Source organism: Oncorhynchus mykiss, chromosome 16, assembly GCF_057628025.1.
Source record: "Oncorhynchus mykiss isolate SJ-2025 chromosome 16, ASM5762802v1, whole genome shotgun sequence".
NCBI lineage: Eukaryota > Metazoa > Chordata > Actinopteri > Salmoniformes > Salmonidae > Oncorhynchus > Oncorhynchus mykiss.
In genome coordinates, this window is record NC_143037.1 from 24,545,224 (window position 1) to 24,568,348 (window position 23,125).

Genomic DNA, 23,125 nt, shown 5'->3' on the forward strand with positions numbered 1-23,125 from the left:
TGTGAGTTTTTCTGGGTAAGTCTCTAAGCACTTTTCACACCTGGATTGTCCAACATTTCCCCATTTTTATTATTTTCAAATTGGTTGTTGATCATTGCTAGACAACCATTTTCATGTCTTGCCACAGATTTTCAAGCAGATATAAGTCAAAACTGTAACTCGGCCACTCGGGAACATTCACTTTCTTCTTAGTAAGCCACTCCAGTATAGATTTGGCCTTAAGTTTTAGATTATTACTGCTGAAAGGTGAATTCATCTCCCAGTGTATGGTGGAAAGCAGACTGAACCAGGTTTTGCTCTAGGATTTTGCCTGCTTAGCCCCATTTCTTTTTTTATCCTGAAACTCCCCAGTTTTAAATTATTACAAGAAAAACCCATAACATAATGCAGCCAACACAATGCTTGAAAATGGTACTCAGTAGTATTGGATTTTCCCAACATATAACACTTTGTATTCAGGACAAAAAGTGAATTGCATTACATTTTTTTTTTTGCAGTATTACTTTAGTAACTAGTTGCATGATTTTGAATATTTTTTATTCTGTACATGCTTCCTTTTTCACTGTCAATTAGGTTAGTATTTTGGAGTAACTACAATGTTGTTGATCCATTCTCAGTTTTCCATCTTATCGCAGCCATTATTTTGTAACTGTTTTAAAGTCACTATTGGCCTCATGGTGAAATCCCTGAGTGGTTTCCTTCCTCTCTGGCAACTTAGTTAGGAAGGACACCTGTATCTTTGTCGTGACTGGGTACTATAAATATTAAACTTCCATGAAATCACAAGTGCAATACATCAAAACAAAGCTTAACTTATTGTTATTCCAGCCACCTTGTCAGATTTCAAAAAGGCTTTACGGCGAAAGTAAACCATGTGATTATCTTATTTTTCCAAAAACCAGCCTGAAACTAAAGACTGACATCTAGTGGAAGCCCTAGGAACTGCAATTGGGCATGATTTCGCCCTATTATAAAAGTGCCAGCCATTGAAATCAGTGGTAGGACGAAATTCTTTTTTGGGGGGATGGTTTGTCCTCGGGGTTTCGCCTGCCATTTCCGTTCTGTTATACTCAGACAATTATTTCAGCAGTTTCAGAAACTTTAGAGTGTTTTCTATCCAAATCTACCAATTATATGCATATCCTAGCTTCTGGGCCTGAGTAACAGGCAGTTTACTTTGGGCACGCTTTTCAAAATACCACTCCCTATCCCAAATAAGTTTTAAACACTATAATTGCACACAGTGAGAGTCCATGAAACTTATGTGACTTGTTAAGCAAAGTTTTATTCCTGAACTTATTTAGGCTTGCTATATCAAAGGGGTTGAATACTTAAGACATTTCAGCATTTCATTCATTTGTTAACGTTTATAAAAACATAATTCCACTGACGTTATGGGGTATTGTGTGTAGGCCAGTGACGACAACAAAAAAATCTACATTTAATCAATTTTAAATTCGGGCTGTGACAACATGTGGAAAAAGTCGAGGGGTTTGGTAAAGCGTTGTACTTTGCTGTTATTGAAAGTTAGTGTATCAAATGAAGTGTCACAACTGAATCAAAGTGAATGGAAAGTTCTTAGTTTGCCCTTACTATACATTAAGCTTTACTGTGACTTTTTTTAGACCTCAGTTCAGTCCATTGTGTATTCTATTGTCTTTGAGCCACCCTTGACATCTGTGGACAGTTGGACAATGAACGTATCTCAAGTCTAAAGTGGCCTTCTCATCTCTCCTACATCTTGCAATGATCGGAAGTCCTAGGAGATGGGAAAGAAACATGACCGACAGTGGTCAATCTATCCCAGGGTCAAACTGCCAATGAAACTATATTTTGCAGTAGCTTGATAGTAGTTAAGCTAAATTAAAATCTTGATAGTGTTTTCAGCAGTTAATTACTTTTTTTTCGCCATTAAGCTAACTACTACACACTTATTTTGCTAAAATATGGGTGAAGTAGGTAATTTCCTTTCTTTTTCGACATCAGACCTGTCTAATTCTCACTTGAAACATTTGTGTAATTTGTCCTATTAAGCACAAAAACATTCTATTAACAGGAGTGATCGGTTCTTGCAATTTGTAGCTTAACTTCTTCCAGTGTGAAGTAATTGGTAGTTTGGGAAACTATCTTTTCAGCGTAGCTTCCCCAACATTGATTGTTGGCTACATCCCGATTCTGCACCCTTCTCCCAAAGTGTGCACTTCCACACTTCCCGTTATGGATTCAACACATTGGATTGGTGTTATCATCGGCTACTAGGGAGTTTCCAGCATTGTTAAATCCATAACGGAAAGTGCACACTTTGGGGAAATGGGTGGAGATTAGGGATCCAGATGTTGTTTTGTGTTTTCAGGCTACAGTTCCACGGTAAGTTTGGCCGAGCACAGCGCCTCCCCTAGGTCGTTGGTAGCTCTGCACTTGTAAACCCCAGTGTCGGCAGGTCCCAGGTCAGTCAGGACCAGCTCACACATGCCGTCGTACTCCATGGTGACCCTCGACGATGACTCCACGGTCTCCTCATCCTTAAACCACACCACCTCCGGCTCGGGGTAGCCTGTGATGGGGAGAGACCAGGGTTAAAATGATGAGTGAAAGGGCGAGCAGGGTTGAAATGTCTCGCCCTGTGGCTTGTCAATGGTGCAAAGGGCAAGTGATGGGGATAGCGTTAAAATGGTGAGTGACGGGTTCAAATGACGAGCGACGGAAAACTAAGGTTACAATAACAAGCAACATGAGACCAGGGTTAAAATTAAACTTGAAGTTCACAAGGGTCACCCTGAGCACGCCGATGGGAAGACTGCTTCACTGGAAACAGAGTGCTCTCATTGATCGTGTGTAGCAAATGGGTTTCGAGCAGGGTTGAGGTCAAATCTAACTGAAGTCGCTCAAATTGGAATGATTTGAATTGAAAATTCCAAAATGGAAACACTTTTAAAAATAGCTTCTCCTATTCCATTTATTGAGAAGTCATTGGAAATAGATTACATTTTTTGTTCAATTATCGAATGTGTTTACTTCCTGAATTGACTTCAATTCAAATTGGCCCCAACCACTGCTCTTGATTAAGCTTCCAACCAAACGTACCCTGGACGCGGCAGGCCAGGCGGGCGGAAGATCCCCGGGGCTGGCTGGTGTCCCTTAGGACCTGCTGGAAGCGGGGTTCGCTCTGCAGCTCCTGATCCAGGGTCTGGATGGCCTGCTCTGCCGCCGGGCTCCAGCTAGCCTCTGGGTGGGGGGGAGGAGAGAGGGAAAATAATACTGTCATCTTCCAACAATGGTTAGTGAACAGGAGCACACTACCATGGAGCGTACTATTTTTCAGAGGTCGATTTAACATTAAAAAGGCAAAACACTGACATTGAGCCCTGGATGATCAATGGATGTGTCTCTTACCCTCCCCAGGGCTGCCAGGAGAGTCGGGTCCGTTGGTGAGGTTGGCCATCCTCTGCAGCGCCAGGACAGCCTTGCCTGTTTTCTATAATTATGGAGAGAGATAAAACACCACATCACTGAGAACCAGGCATCTGCCATTTGAATCAATGAGACGCAATTAACACACCCCTTGTTGGTTCATTCACTGAGTTAGCCTGCTGGCCCAGTCTGTTTGTGCTTTAGCTCACTCATCTCTGTTCATAGTCGTGCCAAAGATGTTTGTATGGCTGGACATGATAACGACTGAAGAGTTGGCTTCAGCACATACCGTATGGGGCCAGGGATGTGTTCATTAGGGCAGAAAACGTTTCAAATGGAATGTGATGTAGAATTGATTTGTGTAAGGTAATATACCTTCCATCTGCGCTTGGCCAAGAAACGTCGAATCTTGTCCTTCTTGAGGGACTTGGTGGGACGGCGGACCAGAAGGGTAAAAGAGGCCATCCAGGGGTGGGCCAGGGCCTCGTCACACAACAGCCTACACCTGAAGACGGGGTCAAGGTTTGGGGAGGGGCAAGAACACACCCTTATACGATTTCTCGCATTCAGTTGCAAGCACAACACAGAATAAACTGCTCCAACTCCAGTAGTATATTGTTAGCCATTTATTTGGATTTATACTCCACTAGATGTACTACATAGAGGCTCTGTGACTTCACCACACGCCGCAGGTCTCCACACAGAATTTGGGTGCGTGTCAGAGGTCGTAACTAAGCAAGTGTCAGTAATGTTTCGCTAAGGAGAACATTTTGGTGGAGTATAAAATCTAGCCTGACAGACTAAACATGCAGGCACGCATGTACACGTGTCCCCAGTGCATAAGACAATATGGATGCCAGCAAGCAGCCATCCAGTCAGCCAACATCTTGACAGTAGGAGACACAAACCTTGTGTCCTTCTTGAGCAGAGAGGTGATGAAGTCTTTAGCCTGGTCCGAGATGTCCTCGAAGCTTTCCTGGTCAAACTCATAGCGGGCAGCCGTCACCAGGCTCAGGGTCTCTGCATCACTGTTACCTTGGAAGGGCAACTCACCGCTCAGCCTGGGAGGCAGCAGAGAAGCAGGGTCACATTGCCCATTGTTTGTGTTTATTGAACCATTCAACAGTTCCTATGGGGCACTGTTTGTTATATTTTTATAGCCAGCAGATGGCAGTAAAGGCAAGCTTTACACCCATTGCCACAAAATAACTTACGCTTGACCATGTTCAATAATGCACAATGTTGCAAACTGTCTGATAGAAATATATGGTGTACACCAGCCATGTCTCTGTGACATGTAGAGTCAGCAAATAAAACTGCTCTATTGATGGTATTTCTATCTGAAAGGTTAAGCATGTTGCACCAGTGTGAACGCAACCTAGACATTTTATTCCACAGTGCGCCCTACTGAACACCGCACCCTGGTGTACTTGAATAGAAGCAAGTCGGTGGGCCTGTTCATAACTCACAAGATGAAACAGATGACTCCGATGCTCCACATGTCAGTGGCCAGCCCTACCGGCTCGTAGCTGATCACCTCAGGGGCCACAAAATCAGGTGTCCCATGCATCACCATCAGTGGAGTACCAGGCTCTGGCATTGGAGAGGAAAACAGTTGAAAAACATGCTGGTCAAGGTTATTACATTGATACCGTCCACGTTCCAGGTTCCCTTTAATGCAGTCTCAGAAGACTGCTGTGTCACGTTAATGTGGTATTGTGAGATCTGGTCAATTGCGCAGCAAGCCTGTAATAAAGATGACCTGTAACGTGCCCATTGTGGTCAAGATTTTTCATCCATCTCTGCACAGAGCAGATTAAATCACAATGGAACAAACTCAAAGTGAATTTCACATCTAAATACAGTATACTTTACAGTAAAACAATAAAATACATCGACAACAATACGTTAACGGATGGCAGCAAGCGTCTCAAGAGTTATGCTCTCCCAATGTCCAGTAGTCAAATACAAAAATAAAAATGGGTAGTGGATATCAGAATGCAAAAACGAAAAAGGGTAGTTGGTACTGGATAGCAGGTAGTGTAGGGCCCATGCATGCATCTGCTGACAAGCGATGCTAGCCAGTGCAGCTGCAGGATATGTGGACTGCCCTTTCCTGTTTACTGACCTCTGTCCCCCCTGCTGATAGTTTGTGCCCGGCAGAGTACGTGAGCAATGACCAAAGGCTGGTGTGTAGGCTTTCTTTTCCGCTCCAGCCTCACTTCACAACTGAGCTCAGGGCATGCCCGCCCCAGCATGCATTTGTAGTCTACTTCTACTGTCATGGAGTTTCATAAAGAAATTGATCGAAACACACAGATGCTAAATCAAGGTGACTTACTAAGATGAGGACCAAGAGCAAGAGAGTGAGTGCGGTGCGGGTCTGTGCCCAAACAGTTCGAGCTTCTACTTTTAAACATCCACCTTTCCAGAAATAAGTCTCTCACTGCCACATGTTATAGACCCCCCTCAGCCCCCAGCTGTGCCCTGGACACCTTATGTGAATTGATTTCCCCCCCATCTATCTTCAGAGTTCGTACTGTTAGGTAACCTAAACTGGGATATGCTTAACACCCCGACCATCCTACAATCTAAGATAGATGCCTTCAATCTCACTCAAATGATCAAAGAACCTATCAGGTGCAACCCTAAATCTGTAAATACAGGCACCCTCATAGATATCATCCTGACCAACCTGCCCTCCAAATACACCTCTGCTGTCTCTCTGCTGTTGGCCATCCTCTGCTGTCTCAGAGATCACTGCCTCATTGCCTGCGTCCGTAATGGGTCCGCGGTCAAACGGCCACCCCTCAAACGCTTCCTAAAACACTTCAGCGAGCAGGCCTTTCTAATTGACCTGGCCCGGGTATCCTGGAAGGATATTGACCTCATCCCGTCAGTAGAGGAAACCTGGTTGTTCTTTAAAAGTGCTTTCCTCTCCCTCTTAAATAAGCATGCCCCGTTCAAAAAATGTAAAACTAAGAACAGATATAGCCCCTGGTTCACTCCTGACCTGGCTGCTCTTGACCAGCACAAAAACATCCTGTGGCGTTCTGCATTAGCATCGAATAGCCCCCGCAATATGCAACTTTTCAGGGAAGTCAGGAACACAGTCAGTTAGGAAAGCACAGGCTTTGGGACACTGTAAAGACCATGGAGAATAAGAGCATCCCCTCCCAGCTGCCCACTGCACTGAGGCTAGGAAACACTGTCACCGATAAATCTACGATAATCAAGAATTTCAATAAGCATGTTTCAACGCCCGGCCATGCTTTCCACCTGGCTACCCCTACCCCCCTGCAGCAACTTGCCCAAGCCCACCCTCACTTCTCCTTCAACCAAATCCAGATAGCTGTTGTTCTGAAAGTGAATTCTATAATTCACTGTATCACAAATCCAGTGGCTCAGAAGTTTACATACACTAAGTTGACTGTGCCTTTAAAAAGCTTGGAAATTACCTGGCTTTAGAGGCTTCTGATGGGCTAATTGACATCATTTGAGTCAATTTGAGGTGTGCCTGTGGATGTATTTCAAGGCCTACCTTGAAACTCAGTGCCTCTTTGCTTGATATCATGGGAAAATCAAAAGAAATCAGCCAAGACTTCAGAAAAAAATGGTAGACCTCCACAAGTCTGGTTCATCCTTGGGAGCAATTTCCAAACGACTAAAGGTACCACGTTAATCTGTACAAACAATAGTACGCAAGTATAAACACCATGGAACCACGCAGCCGTCATACCGCTCAGGAAGGAGACGCGTTCTGTCTCCTAGAAATTAACGTTCTTTGGTGCGAAAAGTGCAAATCAATCCCAGAACAACAGCAAAGGACCTTGTGAAGATTCTGGAGGAAACAGGGACAAGACTATCTATATCCACAGTAAAACAAGTCCTATATCGACATAACCTGAAAGGCCGCTCAGCAAGGAAGAAGCCACTGCTCCAAAACCTCCATAAAAAGCCAGACTATGGTGCCTCCCGGGTGGCGCAGTGGTTAAGGGCAAGGTTGCCAGGTGCACGGTGTTTCCTCCGACACATTGGTGCGACTGGCTTCCGGGTTGGTTGTGCGCTGTGTTAAGAAGCAGTGCGGCTTGGTTGGGTTGTGTATCGGAGGACGCATGACTTTCGACTTTCGTCTCTCCCAAGCCCGTATGGGAGTTGTAGCGATGAGACAAGATAGTAGCTACTAACAATTGGATACCATGAAATTGGGGAGAAAAAAGGGGGTAAAATAAAAAATAAAAACAAATAAAAAAAGCCAGACTACGGTTTGCAACTGCACATGGGGACAAAGATTGTACTTTGTGGAGAAATGTCCTCTGGTCTGATGAAACAAAAATAGAACTGTTTGACCATAATGACCATTGTTATGTTTGGAGGAAACGTTTGCAAGCTGAAGAACACCATTCCAACCGTGAAGCATGGGGGTGGGAGCATCATGTTGTGGGGGTGGTTTGCTGCAGGAGGGACTGGTGCACTTCACAAAATAGATGGCATCATGTGGCAAAGAAAATTATGTGGATATATTGAAGCAACATCTCAAGACATCAGTCAGGAAGTTAAAGCTAAGTCGCAAATGGGTCTTCCAAATGGACAATTACCCCAAGCATACTTCCAAAGTTGTGGCAAAATGGCTTAAGGACAACAAAGTCAAGGTATTGGAGTGGCCATCACAAAGCCCTGACCTCAATCCCATAGAAAATTTGTGGGCAGAACTGAAAAAGCGTGTGCGAGCAAGGAGGCCTACAAACCTAACTCAGTTACACCAGCTCTGTCAGGAGGAATGGGCCAAAATGCAACCAACTTATTGTGGGAAGCTTGTGGACGGCCACCCAACACTTTTGACCCAAGTTAAATCATTTAAAGGCAATGCTACCAAATAATACTAATTGAGTGTATGTAAACTTCTGACCCACTGGGAAGGTGTTGAAAGAAATAAAACCTGAAATAAATCATTCTCTCTACTATTATTCTGACATTTCACATTCTTAAATTAAAGTGGTGATCCTAACTGACCTAAAACAGGACATTTTTACTAGGATTAAATGTCAGCGGCGAAGTGGTGTGCAAGCCCCGCTCCATGAGCTAGGATAGTAGTTTCCAACCGCTCAACTCTACTCACATGCTCTCACATGCCCAATGGATGCTAATGGAAGGAGCTATAGAAGGACGTGCTCATTGTAATGGCTGGAATGGAATAAATGGAGTGTATCGAACACAAACTTATGGAAACCACCTTTTTTATTTGTTAATTTTTTTTTGTAAATTTTTACCCCTTTTTCTCCCCAATTTCGTGGTGTCCAATTGTTGTAGTAACGGATGAATGAATGGCACGACAATTGGCCTCAGGATCTCATCACGGTATCTCTGTGCATTCAAATTGACATTTATAAAATGGAATTGCGTTCGCTATCCGTAGTTTATGCCTGCCTTTGCCATAACCCCACCCCCACCATGGAGCACTCTTTTCACAATGTTGACATCAGCAAACCGCTCGCCCACACGTCTGCCATCTGCCCGGTACAGTTGAAAGAGCACACTTCTCCAGCGTGCCAGTGGACATTGAAGGTGAGCATTTTCCCAATCAAGTCAGTTACGATGCCGAACTGCAGTCAGGTCAAAACCCTAGTGAGGACGATGAGCACGCAGATAAGCTTCCCTGAGGCTGTTTCTGACAGCTTGTGCAGAAATTCTTCAGTTGTGCAAACCCCAAGTTACATCAGCTCCGGGTGGCTGGTCTCAGATGATCCCGCTGATGAAGAAGCCGGATGTGGAGTTCCTGGGCTGGTATGGTTACATGTGGTCTGGTGTGATGAGGCCAGTTAGACGTACTGCCAAATTCTCTAAAACAACTTTGGAAGCGGCTTATGGTAGAGAAATGAACATTAAATTCTCTGGCAACAGCTCTAGTGGACATTCCTTCAGTTAGCATGCCAGTTGCACGCTCCCTCAAATCTTGATACGTCTGTGGCATTGTGTTGCGTGGCAAAACTGCACATTTTAGAGTGACCTTTTATTGTCCTCACTGCAAGGTGCACCTGTGTAATGATTGTTGTTTAATCAACTTTGTGATATGCCACACCTGTCAAGTGGGTGGAATATCTTGGCAAAGGAGAAATGCTCACTAACAGGGATGTTAACAAATTGTGCACAAAAAAAGAAATAAGCTTTTTGTGCATATGGAACCTTTCTGGGATGTTTTATTTCAGCTCATGAAACATGGGACCAACACTGTACATGTGATGTTAATGTTTTGGTTCAGTGTCATTTTTTAAAACATAATTCCACTTTGACATTATGGGGTATTGTATGTAGGCCAGTGACAAAAAACACCATGTAATCCATTTTAAATTCAGACTGTAAGACAACAAAATATGGAAAAAGTCAAGGGGTGTGATACTTCCTGAAGGCACTGTAGGTCTGTTCTACGCAATATTTATTTTGACCTGATTCTGAACGTTCCACAACGTTGTGCCCTACTGGCACATGGCCCTTGAATCTGCAGGACACTATGAAGACCCTTTTTACACTACTGGGTTGAGCTTCAGCCAAGCTGTACTGTGCAAACAAAATATCTGAGCCAGGAAAGTAGCAAAATAACGTTCGGGTCAGCACGATAGTTTGAAAACGCTATTAGTCTCTTCTCCAAACCCACTCACCCAGCTTGGCTGCCAGGCCAAAGTCGATGATCTTAATCCGCGTGCCCGTGGTGTCCACGCACACAATGTTTTCTGGCTTGAGGTCCAAGTGGACAATGTTCTGCCGGTGGATGTACTGCATGCCCTCCAGGAGCTGATGCATGTAGCGTGCGCTGGTAGGCTCCGTGTGCTCAAAGTTGTCGTCCGCGATGCGCTCAAACAGTTCCCCGCCGGCAATGCTAGAGATATAGAAGGTATAAGGAAGACCAAGGTCCTCATGTCAAACCAATCCATAGATCCTGTTGCTCTAGAAGATTGGATAGGCTTCGATGATACAAGCCCATTATTAGACTGATCCCTTGCATATGCACGTTCAATGTAAACTATGTAGATCTCTCGACAGCCGTGCAGCCTGGTCCCAGATCTGTTTGTGTGGTTTTGCCAAGACCAAACTTGGCAATGACAACAACCATAGGAGATCTAGGTACCAGGCTACAAGCAGTGGCCCTCAATCCTATCTCCAGGAAAGTGCAGAAGAGAAGAGAAACACACTATAAACATGCACACATATTGACATGCACACATTATATTGTAATGGAAACTCAGTAAAGACATCAATGCAATTGTACTCCTATAATAATCTTGATGATTGGAACTGGCTGTGCTTACTACTCCATCACCATGATGATTTCGGAGCGGGTGTCATAGGCCCCGAGGCATTGCACCAGCTTAGGGTGGTGGAGACAGTTCATCAGCTCGATCTCCCTGCGCGCCACAGCCTTCGCCTTGGAGCTATGGGCCCGGTAGAACTTCCCTGCACACACCTGACCTGTCTCCTTGTGACTCAGCCTGAACACCTGGCCAAACTTCCCCCTGTTGAGGGGGGAAGGCAGTTAGCAGGGTTGTGTTCATTAGGACACACAGCAGCAAAACGTTTTCAAGTGTTTTAAAATGGGTCGCCACAGAAAATGAAAATCGACAAGTTCATGGTCATATTCACTAGACGCCAAACAGAAGAAAACTAAACAAAACTGGGAGGGAATACCTGAACTTGTCCAATGAGAACACTCATTGTCACTTTTTGTTTGCTATGATGAGCACAAATTAATACAACCCAGATAGTACTTCAGTTTCGGACAGTTTTGTTCCGTTTCATGCCAACTGAACACAACCCAGTTTAGCAATGAGTCAATATACTGAGTGAGTGACCATCTAATGCTTACACTCCCAGCTTCTCATGCACATTGTAATGATCCTTGACTTTGTGCGTGGTGTCAATGGTGACAGTCACATACGATTGGGATTCCTCTTTTGGCTCTCCTTCAAAAGCACAGAATCAAGATTAGTCAACAAGAACTACGGTACAGTATATGTGTAGTTGAATTCAACAGAATGTAGATACGAGACATTTAAAGGAAAAACCAATAGACAGAGACAACCAATCAGATCAGCAACTGATTAAGATCTAAACTTGTAGTATTCATCAAAGTCACTGTTTGGAGAAAATCAATATCCGCCAACCTCTGGTGTCCATCTTGATACAGTCTGACACCTCACTCGGCTCACTGACACCTGCCAAATTGTAGGCCCGAACGCGAAAGCGGTACTCCCCCAGGGGCTCCAGGACTGAGCGGATCCGGTACGAGGTGTTCTTGCAGCGGGTCGTCACCTCAGTCCAGTCCTCGGGCTTCTCAGTGCCTTCTCGTCTCACCTCCACCACGTAGCCTGTGACGGCAGTGCCCCCGTCGTAGCTGGGCCCCGACCATGACAGGACCAGGGAGCAAGAGGAGAGCTGGGAGACCATGGGACTAGATGCTGGAGGGTGAGGCCGGTCTGAGAAGACAGGGAGACAAACACAGAGCCTGTGAGATTACATTTGCTTCCTTTTGAAAGCATTAATCTAACATGACTGGTGTGGTGGATTTGGATTCCTAAGGAAGGATGCCATTTGAAAGCATTGGAACAGGATCCAAGGTAGATGTGGTATAGAATTTGAACAGGGCCCAAGTTAGATGTGGTTTCCTAATACTTGACTTAACTCATTAGTTCAGTCATGTTAGAGCAGTGATGATACCTTAATGTAGGAAAGAAGGAAGGAAGCCATTTAAAACTATTGGAAGAGGGCCCATGGTCAACTTTAGATGGAAGCAATTGAGCTCCGAGAGACCAAATGCATAACCTCTTTTGACGTAGTCGAGGTCAGCAGCTGTGAACTTTTCCTGCTTCACCCTGAACAAGACTATTCAAGATGAAGACACTTTCCCCGACCCGTAGGGTTCGTTGACATTGAGTTTACTAGCAGGACTATTCTTGGAATTGCTACGTGTGAGTAACCATCTCGTCTTGTTCTGTGGTTCTCCAGGAGCAGAATCGAGGCTCATTGGTATTATGTTGTGGTAATGCAATCTATCAGCAATAATTGTCAATTGGGATAAGGCAGGGTCATATTCATTAGTGTACACTGTAGCAAAATGTTTTGCAACAAAAACCTTAAACAGAGAGGGACAAGCTGGATTTCAGCTAGTCCCTCTCTGTTTCAGTACGTTTTCTTTCATTTGGTGCCTAGGGAATATGACGCTAGTTTAAGGAACGGTTGAAACTTTAGTGATCACGAACACGCCCCAGGATACTCACCGATAACACTGAGGGTGACTGTGTGCTGAGCCAAGCCCCTGCGATTCCGCACCAATATAGTGTATGTACCCGCATCGTCCGGACAAGCCTGAGATATCTCCACACTGCTGTCAGTGTCACTGCTCTCTACACGAGTCCTCGGCCCGCCTGCAACCACCTGCATAGAGGGAGAAGAGGAAGAATAAACCTATTCTTGGACTAAAATGCACTTGAGATTGGTGTTTAATCCAGGACTAGACTTAATCTGAATCCGGTAAACTGTTCCCAGATGTTTTGACATTTAACTTAATCTGTGAAAAGTTGTACATTTATTTAAAGTATCAACAATAGATATGGTAAAGGAATACAGTCTTATTTCTGACCCCAAACCAATTCAACCCAGACCTGCTCTCTGTTGTAGATCCAGCAGGAAGCCACAGGAACACTGCAGCTCCTGAATGCACAGTGGAGTCTGGCCTGCCCTCCCACCCGCACCTCCAACTGCTCTTGGGGGTCAAGAAACTCCAGCAGGGGACCTGGAAGAGGCAGAGACAACGAGTGGTTAACACTACATCACTGAGCTCAACTCTTTTTTTTGCAAAGCATGCAAACTGCCGGTTTGAAGCATATTTCAAGTTGGGTAAAGTTTGACTTGTTCTTGGTACTTTAAGTGTTCACATGCGAATAGGAGGGCCTTTGTCTTGATACTTGTTATTCTAAATCTGACTGGAAGACAAGCAGTTGTCAATGGACCAACTCACCCTTTTCAGTGGAGACTCTTCTCTTTGAGGTGATATCTGAAAAGAAAAGTGTCACATTACATGGGTGATTGATTATGGGAAGATAGCAATTAATATTCAAACTTTTTTGGGGGGGGCGGGGGGGGGGGTGGAAGATCGCAATTGCCTACTTCTCGCATCCTCTCTCCTGTCTCATCGTCTCCTTCTTCTTCTTTGGGATTTGTTTGGCGGATCGCATCCAACTTTTGGGTGCACACATCCAGGGCTGTTACGGTGATTTTACTATTACTGTCACACCGGTGGTCATGCCGGCAGTCAAATTCCACGTGACCGTTTAGTCACGGTAACTAGGCTTCTCCAAGCTCTGATGCTACCGATGGTCATTAGTAGCCTTCCAAACGTGCTAACTGCTTGGTACACAGCACTCTATTGTCCCTCTAATCACTCTGACATCAATGCAAATGCGATTGAGCATCTCATCAAACACGTTGCACAGCAATTCAATAGGCTATTCAATTGTATTGAGAAAACAGACTGAAGGCCTCTATTAAAAAGAGGAGGATCCCATCAGCTTTCTATAGGCTAGGCCTACTATATTTATTTCACAACTTTCCTAATATTAAGCACATTGCTTCTCTTTACAACAGGAGTATAGCCTACATGGCTGGCATGAAAATGAACCATGGGAAAAGCGTCCTCTATTCACTATTTAAGAGCATAGATGAAGGAAAAATGTTTCTTCTGCCCCTGTTTCGAGACAGGTGAATGATAATGGTCCATTCTAAATCAAAACTAATTTCACACATATATTATTTAGTATATGTAAAGACAAGATTACATCAAGAATGGTCTGATGGGTGACAATATTAGCCCATCACTTGCGAATCAAATCAAATGTAATTTGTCACATGCGCCGAATACAACACCTTACAGTGAAATGCTTACTTACAAGCCCTTAACCAACAATGCAGTTTTAAGGAAAAAAGTTTAAGTATTTACTAAAATAAACTGAAGTAATTTTATTTTTTTTAAGTAGGTGTTCCTTTTGTCCAGGTGGGAAAGGGCAGTGTGGAGTGCAATGGAGATTGCATCATCAATGGATCTGTTGGGGCGGTATGCAATTTGGAGTGGGTCTAGAGTTTCTGGGATAATGGTGTTGATGTGAGCCATGACCAGCCTTTCAAAGCACTTCAAGGCTACAGACGTGATTGCTATGTGTCGGTGGTAATTTAGGCAGGTTACCTTGATGTTCTTGTGCTCAGGGACTATGGTGGTCTGCTCGAAACATGTTGGCATTACAGACTTGGTCAGGGACAGGTTGACTTGGTCAGGGACAGGTTGACTTGGTCAGGGACAGGTTGAAGACACTTGCCAGTTGGTCAGCTCATGCTCGGAGCACACATCCTGGTAATCCGTCTGGTCTTACATCGGCTACAGAGAGCGTGATCACACAGTCGTCTGGAACAGCTGATATTCTCATGCATGCTTCAGTGTTGCGTGCTTCGAAGCGAGCATAGAAGTTATTTAGCTCGTCTGGTAGGCTCATGTCACTGGGCAGCTCACGGCTGTGCTTACCATTGTAGTCCATAAAAGTTTGCAAGCCCTGCCACATCCGATGAGCGTCGGAGCCGGTATAGTACGATTCAATCTTAGCCCTGTATTGACGCTTTGCCTGTTTATGGTTTGTCTGAGGGCATAGCGGGATTTCTTATAAGCGCCCAGATTAGTGTCCCACTCCTTGAAAGCAGCAGCTCTAGCCTTTAGCTCAGTGCGGATGTTGCCTGTTTTCCAGGGCTTCTGGTTGGGATATGTTGGGATATGCCAGTGACTGATGTGGTGTACGCCTCAATGCCATCGGAAGATTCCCAGAACATATTCCAGTCAGTGCTAGCAAAACAGTCCTGTAGCATCTACGTCATCTGACCACTTCCTTATTGAGTGAGTCACTGCTACTTCCTGCTTTAGTTTTTGTTTGTGTTGCAGGAATCAGGAGGATAGAGTCATGGTCAGATTTGCCAAATGCAGGGTGAGGGAAAGCTTTGTACACGTCTCTGTTTGTGGAGTAAGGTGGTCTAGAGGTTTTTTTCCCCTATTGTTGCACATTTAACATGCTTGTAGAAATTAGGTAAAACAGATTTAAGTTTCCCTGCATTAAAGTCCCCGGCCACTAGGAGCGCCACCTCTGGATGAGCATTTTCTTGTTTGCTTATGGCCTTATACAGCTCGTTGAGTGCCGTCTTAGTGCTCAGCTTAAAGCACGAGACTGCGCATGCTTTTTATTCCAACTTTTTCAAATCAAAGTCACACACACTCATGTAGCCTAGCCCGTAGGCCTATATTTTTTTGATAAGGTCTGTACTTGTTATTTATAAGAACAAATTCTTATTTTCAATGACGGCCTAGGAACAGTGGGTTAACTGCCTTGTTCAGGGGCAGAACGACAGATTTTTACCTTGTCAGCTCGGGGATTCGGGATTCGATCTTGCAACCTTTCGGTTACAAGTCCAAGTCTAACCACTAGGCTACCTGCCGGCCCATATCACATCTAAAGTGGCTAATCAACTTCTTAAAATGAAGGACATTAATCCGTTTTACAAGGGGTGTAGAGCCTAACTGACATACATACACAGCGAGTGAGTTTCAAGTTTGGGGAAGATCATTTTCACCATAAAAATGCACCTTTATAAAAGCATTACATTTGTGGTCACTTTTGAGAATGGTGTTTATACCTGCAAATGTTCCATTTGCGCTTATAGCCTACTGCCCTGTGCGCACTGCTGTGCTTATGTGAAAAAAAAATAGCCTAATAGTTTATCAACATTTTAAGCTAAATGTTCTTATCTGTTGCCTCAGCCTCATTTCTTAAAATGTTTTTTGATGCTAGTGATTGTATTAATTTGGGATCTATCCAGTGGTGATTTTAGCATGTCCATTTTGATGGGGCCCAACTCCCCCAAAAATTGTGATGATTGCCATCAAAGCCACTACCCAACACAACAGTAAACAATACATTAATTGCACTATAAAGGTGACAAACACACAAACACTATAAAGGTGACACCTACATAAAGTCCCAACAGCAGTCTCAACACCTTACCACTGCTACACCTGGCTATCAGCTGAGCCTTGTCTGGCAGCGAAACAGTTCATTCATAAAATATGTGATGACATTTCTCTAAAATAGGCTATAGGCCAAATGTGCACCACCAAGTCGGAACGTAGGTGAAATTAAGAGGTGAAAATATACCTGTCATGCTGGTATAAAGGATTTGGAGACAGGCGCAGGAATACATCTAGGTTTTTAATAGACCCAAAACAAACACATATACAAAACACTGGGATGTACCCAAACAAAAGAGTGAGGGTAAACCTCACAGAACAGGCTGAGACACTGCATACAGAAGGTACTCACATGACCAATGGTCAGAACAGTAGGCTAAGTTATGAGGGGAAAAGGGACCAAATTATTCGGGTGACTAATTTGGCTACTAACTGCTTACTACACAACATACACTTAGTATTTATTTCTTAGCTGCAGTAAACATATCTCCCTGGCATATTACATCATTTATGCAGCAGGATACAATACATTTTTGTACAACCTTGTTGTGCTGTGGTCACTTGAACAGGAAGGTGGCGCGGCGGTCCTTCGTGGGTAAATTTTGTCATCAAACTTCGTCATCAAATTCTGGCATTCTCTGGGTTTATGGTGCTTTCAAGACAACTGGGAACTCAGAAAAAAACAAGGTTGAATCATGACTTTGGTGATCTTCAGGTCGGAGCTCTACAAAGAGCCCTGAGTTCCTGACTTGGATGACCGTTCAAAACGTATTTTCCCAGTCGGAGCTTGTCCCCCCCCCGAGTTCCCAGTTGTCTTGAACTCACTGAAGTCAGAGATTTCCCAGTCATTTTGAACGTGGCAGAAGTCATGCTTTTTGATAAATATTAGAAAACGTCTATCATTTTTCTTTGTTTGTTGGGTAGATCAGCTGGGAAAAAACAAACAAATGTAATCCTTTTGTAACGATCGTCGTAGGTGGAAGAAGGAGAGGACCAAGGTGCAACGTGGTACGTGTTCATGATCTTTTAATTACACTGAACACTAGAACAAAAACGAAACAAACGCAACAGTCCTGTCTGGTACAGAGACAGAAAACAACTACCCACAACTCAAGGGCGAAACCAGGTTGCCTTAGTATGGTTCTCAATCAGAGACAACGATTGACAGCTGCCTCTGATTGGGAACCATACCAGGCCAAACACATAGAAATACAAACATAGAACAAAACATAGATTGCCCACCCCAACTCATGCCCTGACCAACCTAAAATAGAAACATAAAAAAAGGAACTAAGGTCAGGACGTGACACCTTCTTAGATTTAAATATAAGGCAGCTTTGCTGGCTTGAACTTCTAAAGAAGAGTGTGTTATTTGTTTTACGTCACCAATGTTTTGGCAATAGGCTCATGCATTCAAACATGTAATAATTATAACTGGAATTATTAGAAAATGTTATAAGTGGTTCAGTTGTATAGATACACAAATGCCTTTGAACATGTTGATATTGTCAAATCAACAAAACAAAAAAGAGCTTTCTGGCCATACAGCAAGGTAGGATAATAACAACAAACATCCAGCCCTAGTCTAGGGGCTTGCTTACCTCGAGAGTCAGGCAAACACCTCGGAATCATATGCTAATTAGGTTTCGGATGATCATTGAGGGTCAGATGCTTGAGTTCAATCACTGAGATTCACATAGGACCAATGCCCAAAAGCGTCCACATAACTACAAAATGATGACTAAAATAATTACTACCATTGCCACGATAAAGCACTATGCTATTTTTAAAGAAGGTCTGAATCCCGTTCTTTAAGAGCCAGAAATATTTGATTGATGACAACAGTAAACTATTTAAAATAGTTCGAACTGATTCCTTACCTGTTGATATGGTTCCCTGCTTGCTGCTACCCCCCCGAGCAGTGTCCCTGTCCTCTAGGTCATTCTTGATCCCCTTCAACACAAACTGCCGAGGGGCGGCAGGCTTAAAATCCATGCGAAAAGTGGACACGAAAGTCTTCTTGGGGCCCATGCTGCCTTTGTCCATCTTTGCCAGGTGAAAATAGCCAAATCTGAAGAGGCAACCATTCAATGTTAAGCATACACGACAGGGTTTCCGATTCGCTGTCTGTCAACAACCCCTTTTTCGCCCTCTCCTCTTATTGGCTGTCTCCTTTTATTTCTTCTTGATTTCTCTCTCTCTCTCACTCTTATCTCTTTCACTTTCCATCTCTCTGCAAAGCGATGTGTGAAACTCTCTTATGTTCCCTTTGGTTCACAATTCACACCTCATCTGGCATTGCTTTCACACTGGCTACAGCCCACTGGCTAGCTCTCAACCCCAACACAGGAAACCACTATATTTATCAGGTTCAATTATATGGCTAGCCAGTGGACCGCCTCCCCCTCCCACAACACAACAGACAGAGAGAAAACAGACTCACACACACACACACACACACACACACACACACGCACGCACGCACGCACGCACGCACACACACCCACACACATACATCAAAAACAAAGAGAGTTAGAGAGAGACCAAGAGAAAGAGAGACATGGAGAGAAATGAACAGAGAAAGTTCACCTACTTGGTTATGTCCTTCACCAAACACGATCACCAAACGCCTCTGCCAAGCACACCGAGCCAACTGTCACAATAAATCACATAGACACAGAACACACAACACAACAAACAAAAAAAACTGCCTCGCTGTGCTCCTCTGTGGCATGTTGTTTGGCAATCTCTACGCCACTAATGACATCACAGGAATCTAGGAGAGCAAGTAGGACAGCTTTTTACATTTGTCTAACCCACTGTGTCAAACCACACTACAAATAATAATCTCCACTCTAGCTGAATGAATCTTACAGTTAGGGATTTCTCACAGCGATAGAACGTTGTGGATAGAATTGAGGTATAGGTGATATACGTTCACTTGAATATGTTCACTTGTTTTTGGAAATCCCAATGCAGGCTTGCTGTTTCCGAGAGTGTCTTGTTGTGTCTGTCGTTCACGGTGTGTTCCATGGTTCCAGGGTTTACAGCAGTTTCGCCAGATTGGGCAGTTTTACAAACATTTGTTTTGTCATTGGGCTGGCAAAAAAAATGTTACTTTTTTTGTGCATTGGGCAGGAAAGTGTCAATAGTGTCTGGCAACACTGGTTCACAGTTGTAGTACAGAATGTCCCTCTGCCTGCTAGCTGGGGCCATTGCTAGGTCCATCTTCTCTCATGCATATGTAAAGGACTGTGTGAAGAAGCTGACTTGCCACTCTTATCATTGGAAGGCACATTGTTTACTTCCCCTTATAAATGGTTTGGAGCGTTCATATTTTATATTTAGTTTTTGTGACAAAATAAGCAAGTATAGTGTAGAGAATCATTGTACAATCAAAACCGCTCTGAAATACCTTTTACATAACCAAAAATATGTTATTTTCAGCTGTTTGAAGCTGGTGCACAAAACCGAAAGTAAAAGCCCAAACTAAATTAAAGAACAGGGAGCATAGAAATACCGCCCATAGAAAAGATCTAACCATTTGTAGATGTTAAATGACAATTACAGATCTATAACACATTATTTCAATGTGAATTTGGTCAGGTTGCCCGAAAACATATTGCCCCTTTAATGTTTGGTCAAGTCACATTTTGGCCTTTTCAGTTTCATATTTGAGTGCAGTAATTTAGGTCTAACCATTTGCAATCCTCCAAGTCCATGGGATGTGCAGGTGCAAATGGGCACTCGCTCTAGTCCCATGCACGTCATTCGTTCCTAATGGGAGCCTGCGCAAGTGCTCGGCTCATTAGTAATACGCCTACATTTTTCGGCCTGTTGACCTGCAGAACTATTGTGAAGCGTATATTCATTTGTTAAAAGTGTTCCTGTTTTGAGATTGAGCCAGGAACATTTTAAATGTCTACTTAGCCGGGATATGTACATTTGGTGAATAGAGCTCCATGGGGTATGGTCCATAGGGAGGGGTCATCTGTATATATGTACCTGTACCTGTTATCTTCTAGCTCATGTATGTGAGCTGTGTGGAGAGGCTGTCCATAGCCTGAAGGTACTGTATACCCCAACTTGCTGTGGTTATTTTGGCAGGGGAGGCCTGATCGAGGTTTAGGTTTTGATATCAGATTATCAAAACAAATTACATGAGAGTCTGATTCATGGCAGGCCCGCTCATTAGGCAGGATTAGGCGGCCGCCTGCGGCGGCAGATTGACGAGGGCGGCCTTTTCTGAGCTAAACTGACCAATATGCACCTCCAACAACATGTAAAACCTTACAATTCTGCCCTAAACAAATGGCAAGTTCTCTCAACCAGTGGCATAAGGGATTTTTAGTTAGGTGAGTGTTGATGCCCTGTGATAAGCAGCGCCCACTTTGTCAAAGGCAGGGGCGCCAGCTCCAGGGTGCTGTCAGCGAAACGCATCTCTGCGGCGCTCCACCAACGTTCCATCCCCCAAAAATAATAGAACGTAATTCATGTAGCAGATAGAGGATATGGTAGAAAGAGTATGTGGCCTTTTCTGTAGCCTACAGGCTGGAGATAAAATGTATGACAATGTAATGTATAAGGGCACAAGGCGAGAGCCACATGCAGACACAGGGGGAAGATAGTTGGAGTCTTAGATGTTTATTAATCCAAAAAGGGATAGGCAAGAGAATGGTCGTGTACAGGCAAAAGGTCCAAACCAGTTCAGAGTCCAGTAGGTAGCGAAGGGCAGGCAGGCTCGAGGTCAGGGCAGGTGGGAATGGAGTCCAGAAAACAGGCAAGGGTCAAAACCGGGAGGACTAGCAAAGAGAAGAAGAAAAAGGAGTACAGGAAAAAAAACATGCTGGTTGACTTGACAAACATACAGGACAAACTTGCACAGAGAGACAGGAAACACAGGGATAAATACATTGGGGAAAATAAGTGACACCTGGAGGGGGTGAAGACAATCACAAGGACAGGTGAAACAGATCAGGGTGTGACAGTAATGAGACGGATACTTTTTAAATCATGCAGGTTTCTCCGATCAAATAGCCTAACCTAAATTGCGCCCAATCAAATAAAACAATGCATTGTTATCTTAACAACATATCCTAAAAACAGGACAGGTCAAAGTGAAATGGACAATATGGAATGGACAACTGTTGTCACCCCATTGTCATGATCAGTGGTTTCAAGTTTGTATCCGTCAGTTTTTAACAAGCTGATCATAGCGAAGAAGAAATTACATCTGTATTTCCTGCAGTGTAAACGTGTTGCAAATAGACTCTAGTGATGGGCATTCTGGCTCTTTTGGCTCCCAAACGTCTCTTTAAAAAAAAGTGTATTTTTTCAAGTCAAACCGTTTTGCCGATAGTTTGACTATGATTGGTGTTAGAACAATTCAAATGAAATTATTAAATGAAATCATAGTCTACCTTAACCACAATGTGTTTAAAAATGCATTGGTTTGTTATGAAAAAGAATGCTATTAAACATTTGCATGTAAAGTATAACTTTTTAATGTTTATAAACAAAGTGCATATAAATCTAACCATTTTAAACGAATACAATCTGAACAGCATAATAGAATATTGCACCATATCAAAGAAAAATAAAAAACAATGATGCAAAACTGCAGCATCCCACTTAAAACATTAAACTGGTCCCTCTTTTCTCTCTGTTCTTTATTGCCATGTTATAGCCAGCAGCATACAGCAATGCTGAGCATATTTAGCTTTTATGAGAGATTTGCATTCAGAAATGCAAACTGCCTCACTTTCGAGGGGCTGATGTGGTTCCTTCTCTCAGTAATTATTTGTCCCGTTTTCGAGGAGACCCTCTCAGAGGGAACGGATGTGGCCACTATGCAGAGTCTCCCTGTCATGACTTTAGTAAGCAGTGGGTAGACAGAGGCCTTGTTCTTACACCTGCTCAGAGGATCTGCAGATCTTTGGAGGATCTGCTCCTCCAAATAGGATCGGACCTCCATTATGGCATCTGCTGAGGGATTCCTTTGTGCTGCATCCCCAGTTGCTCTCTCTTCAAACAGCATCCAAACAGCAGACGTTTGTGGCACTACTGCTGGTGCTTCTGCTCCATCTGATCCCTCTTCTTCCTGTTGCCCTGGTGCTTGAGCCAACTGGCTGCTGGGGCTGTCCCTCCCTGCTGCTGAGGTTATTATTTTTAAGAGCCTCATCAATCGCTCTGGCATCACTGAAGGCTAACTTCTTAAACCTGGGGTCAAGTGCAGCAGTTTCTGATAGCACATGATTATATTCCATTCTGTGGAACTTTCTGTCCATTGATGAACATAGGGCGTTCAGTAACTTATTAGTTCAGGTTCATGTTTTGTCTACTACATTCCCATCTGCTGCTCATATACATATATAATACTGGATTAAATAATGATGTAGTAATAACTGCTTACTGTACCTCTCTCCGCTGATCTCCACAGTGACCTGCTCAAAGGGTTCCAGGACTCTGCACACCTCCTCCACCACCTCCCATTCCTCTTGGGTCAGAGCATCAACAGGTGCATTGACAATGGCCAGGGTAGAAATGATGGCATCCTTTGACTCAAGAAACCGCTTCAACATATAAAATGTTGAATTCCACCTTGTAGTGCAGTTTTGTTTAAGCCTCAGCTCAGGCATCCCCATCTGGCGTTGTGTAGACTTTAGT

The 23,125-nt window shown here is 43.8% G+C and overlaps 1 protein-coding gene across 1 annotated transcript; it reads right to left on the reverse strand.

The window, feature by feature from the left end:
* Positions 1–45: 45 nt before the first annotated feature.
* LOC110491700 (myosin light chain kinase, smooth muscle) lies at positions 46–19,227 on the reverse strand. The gene is made up of 15 exons (XM_021565343.3): positions 19,053–19,227; positions 18,340–18,530; positions 13,421–13,456; positions 13,065–13,195; positions 12,681–12,837; positions 11,568–11,879; positions 11,270–11,366; positions 10,716–10,919; positions 10,068–10,285; positions 4,881–5,004; positions 4,320–4,472; positions 3,787–3,916; positions 3,394–3,475; positions 3,085–3,225; positions 46–2,554 (listed from the first exon to the last, which is right to left on the reverse strand). Exons 2-15 carry the CDS (start codon positions 18,503–18,505, stop codon positions 2,355–2,357), a joined length of 2,151 nt encoding a protein of 716 aa, XP_021421018.3. The 5' UTR covers positions 18,506–18,530; positions 19,053–19,227; the 3' UTR covers positions 46–2,354.
* Positions 19,228–23,125: the final 3,898 nt, after the last annotated feature.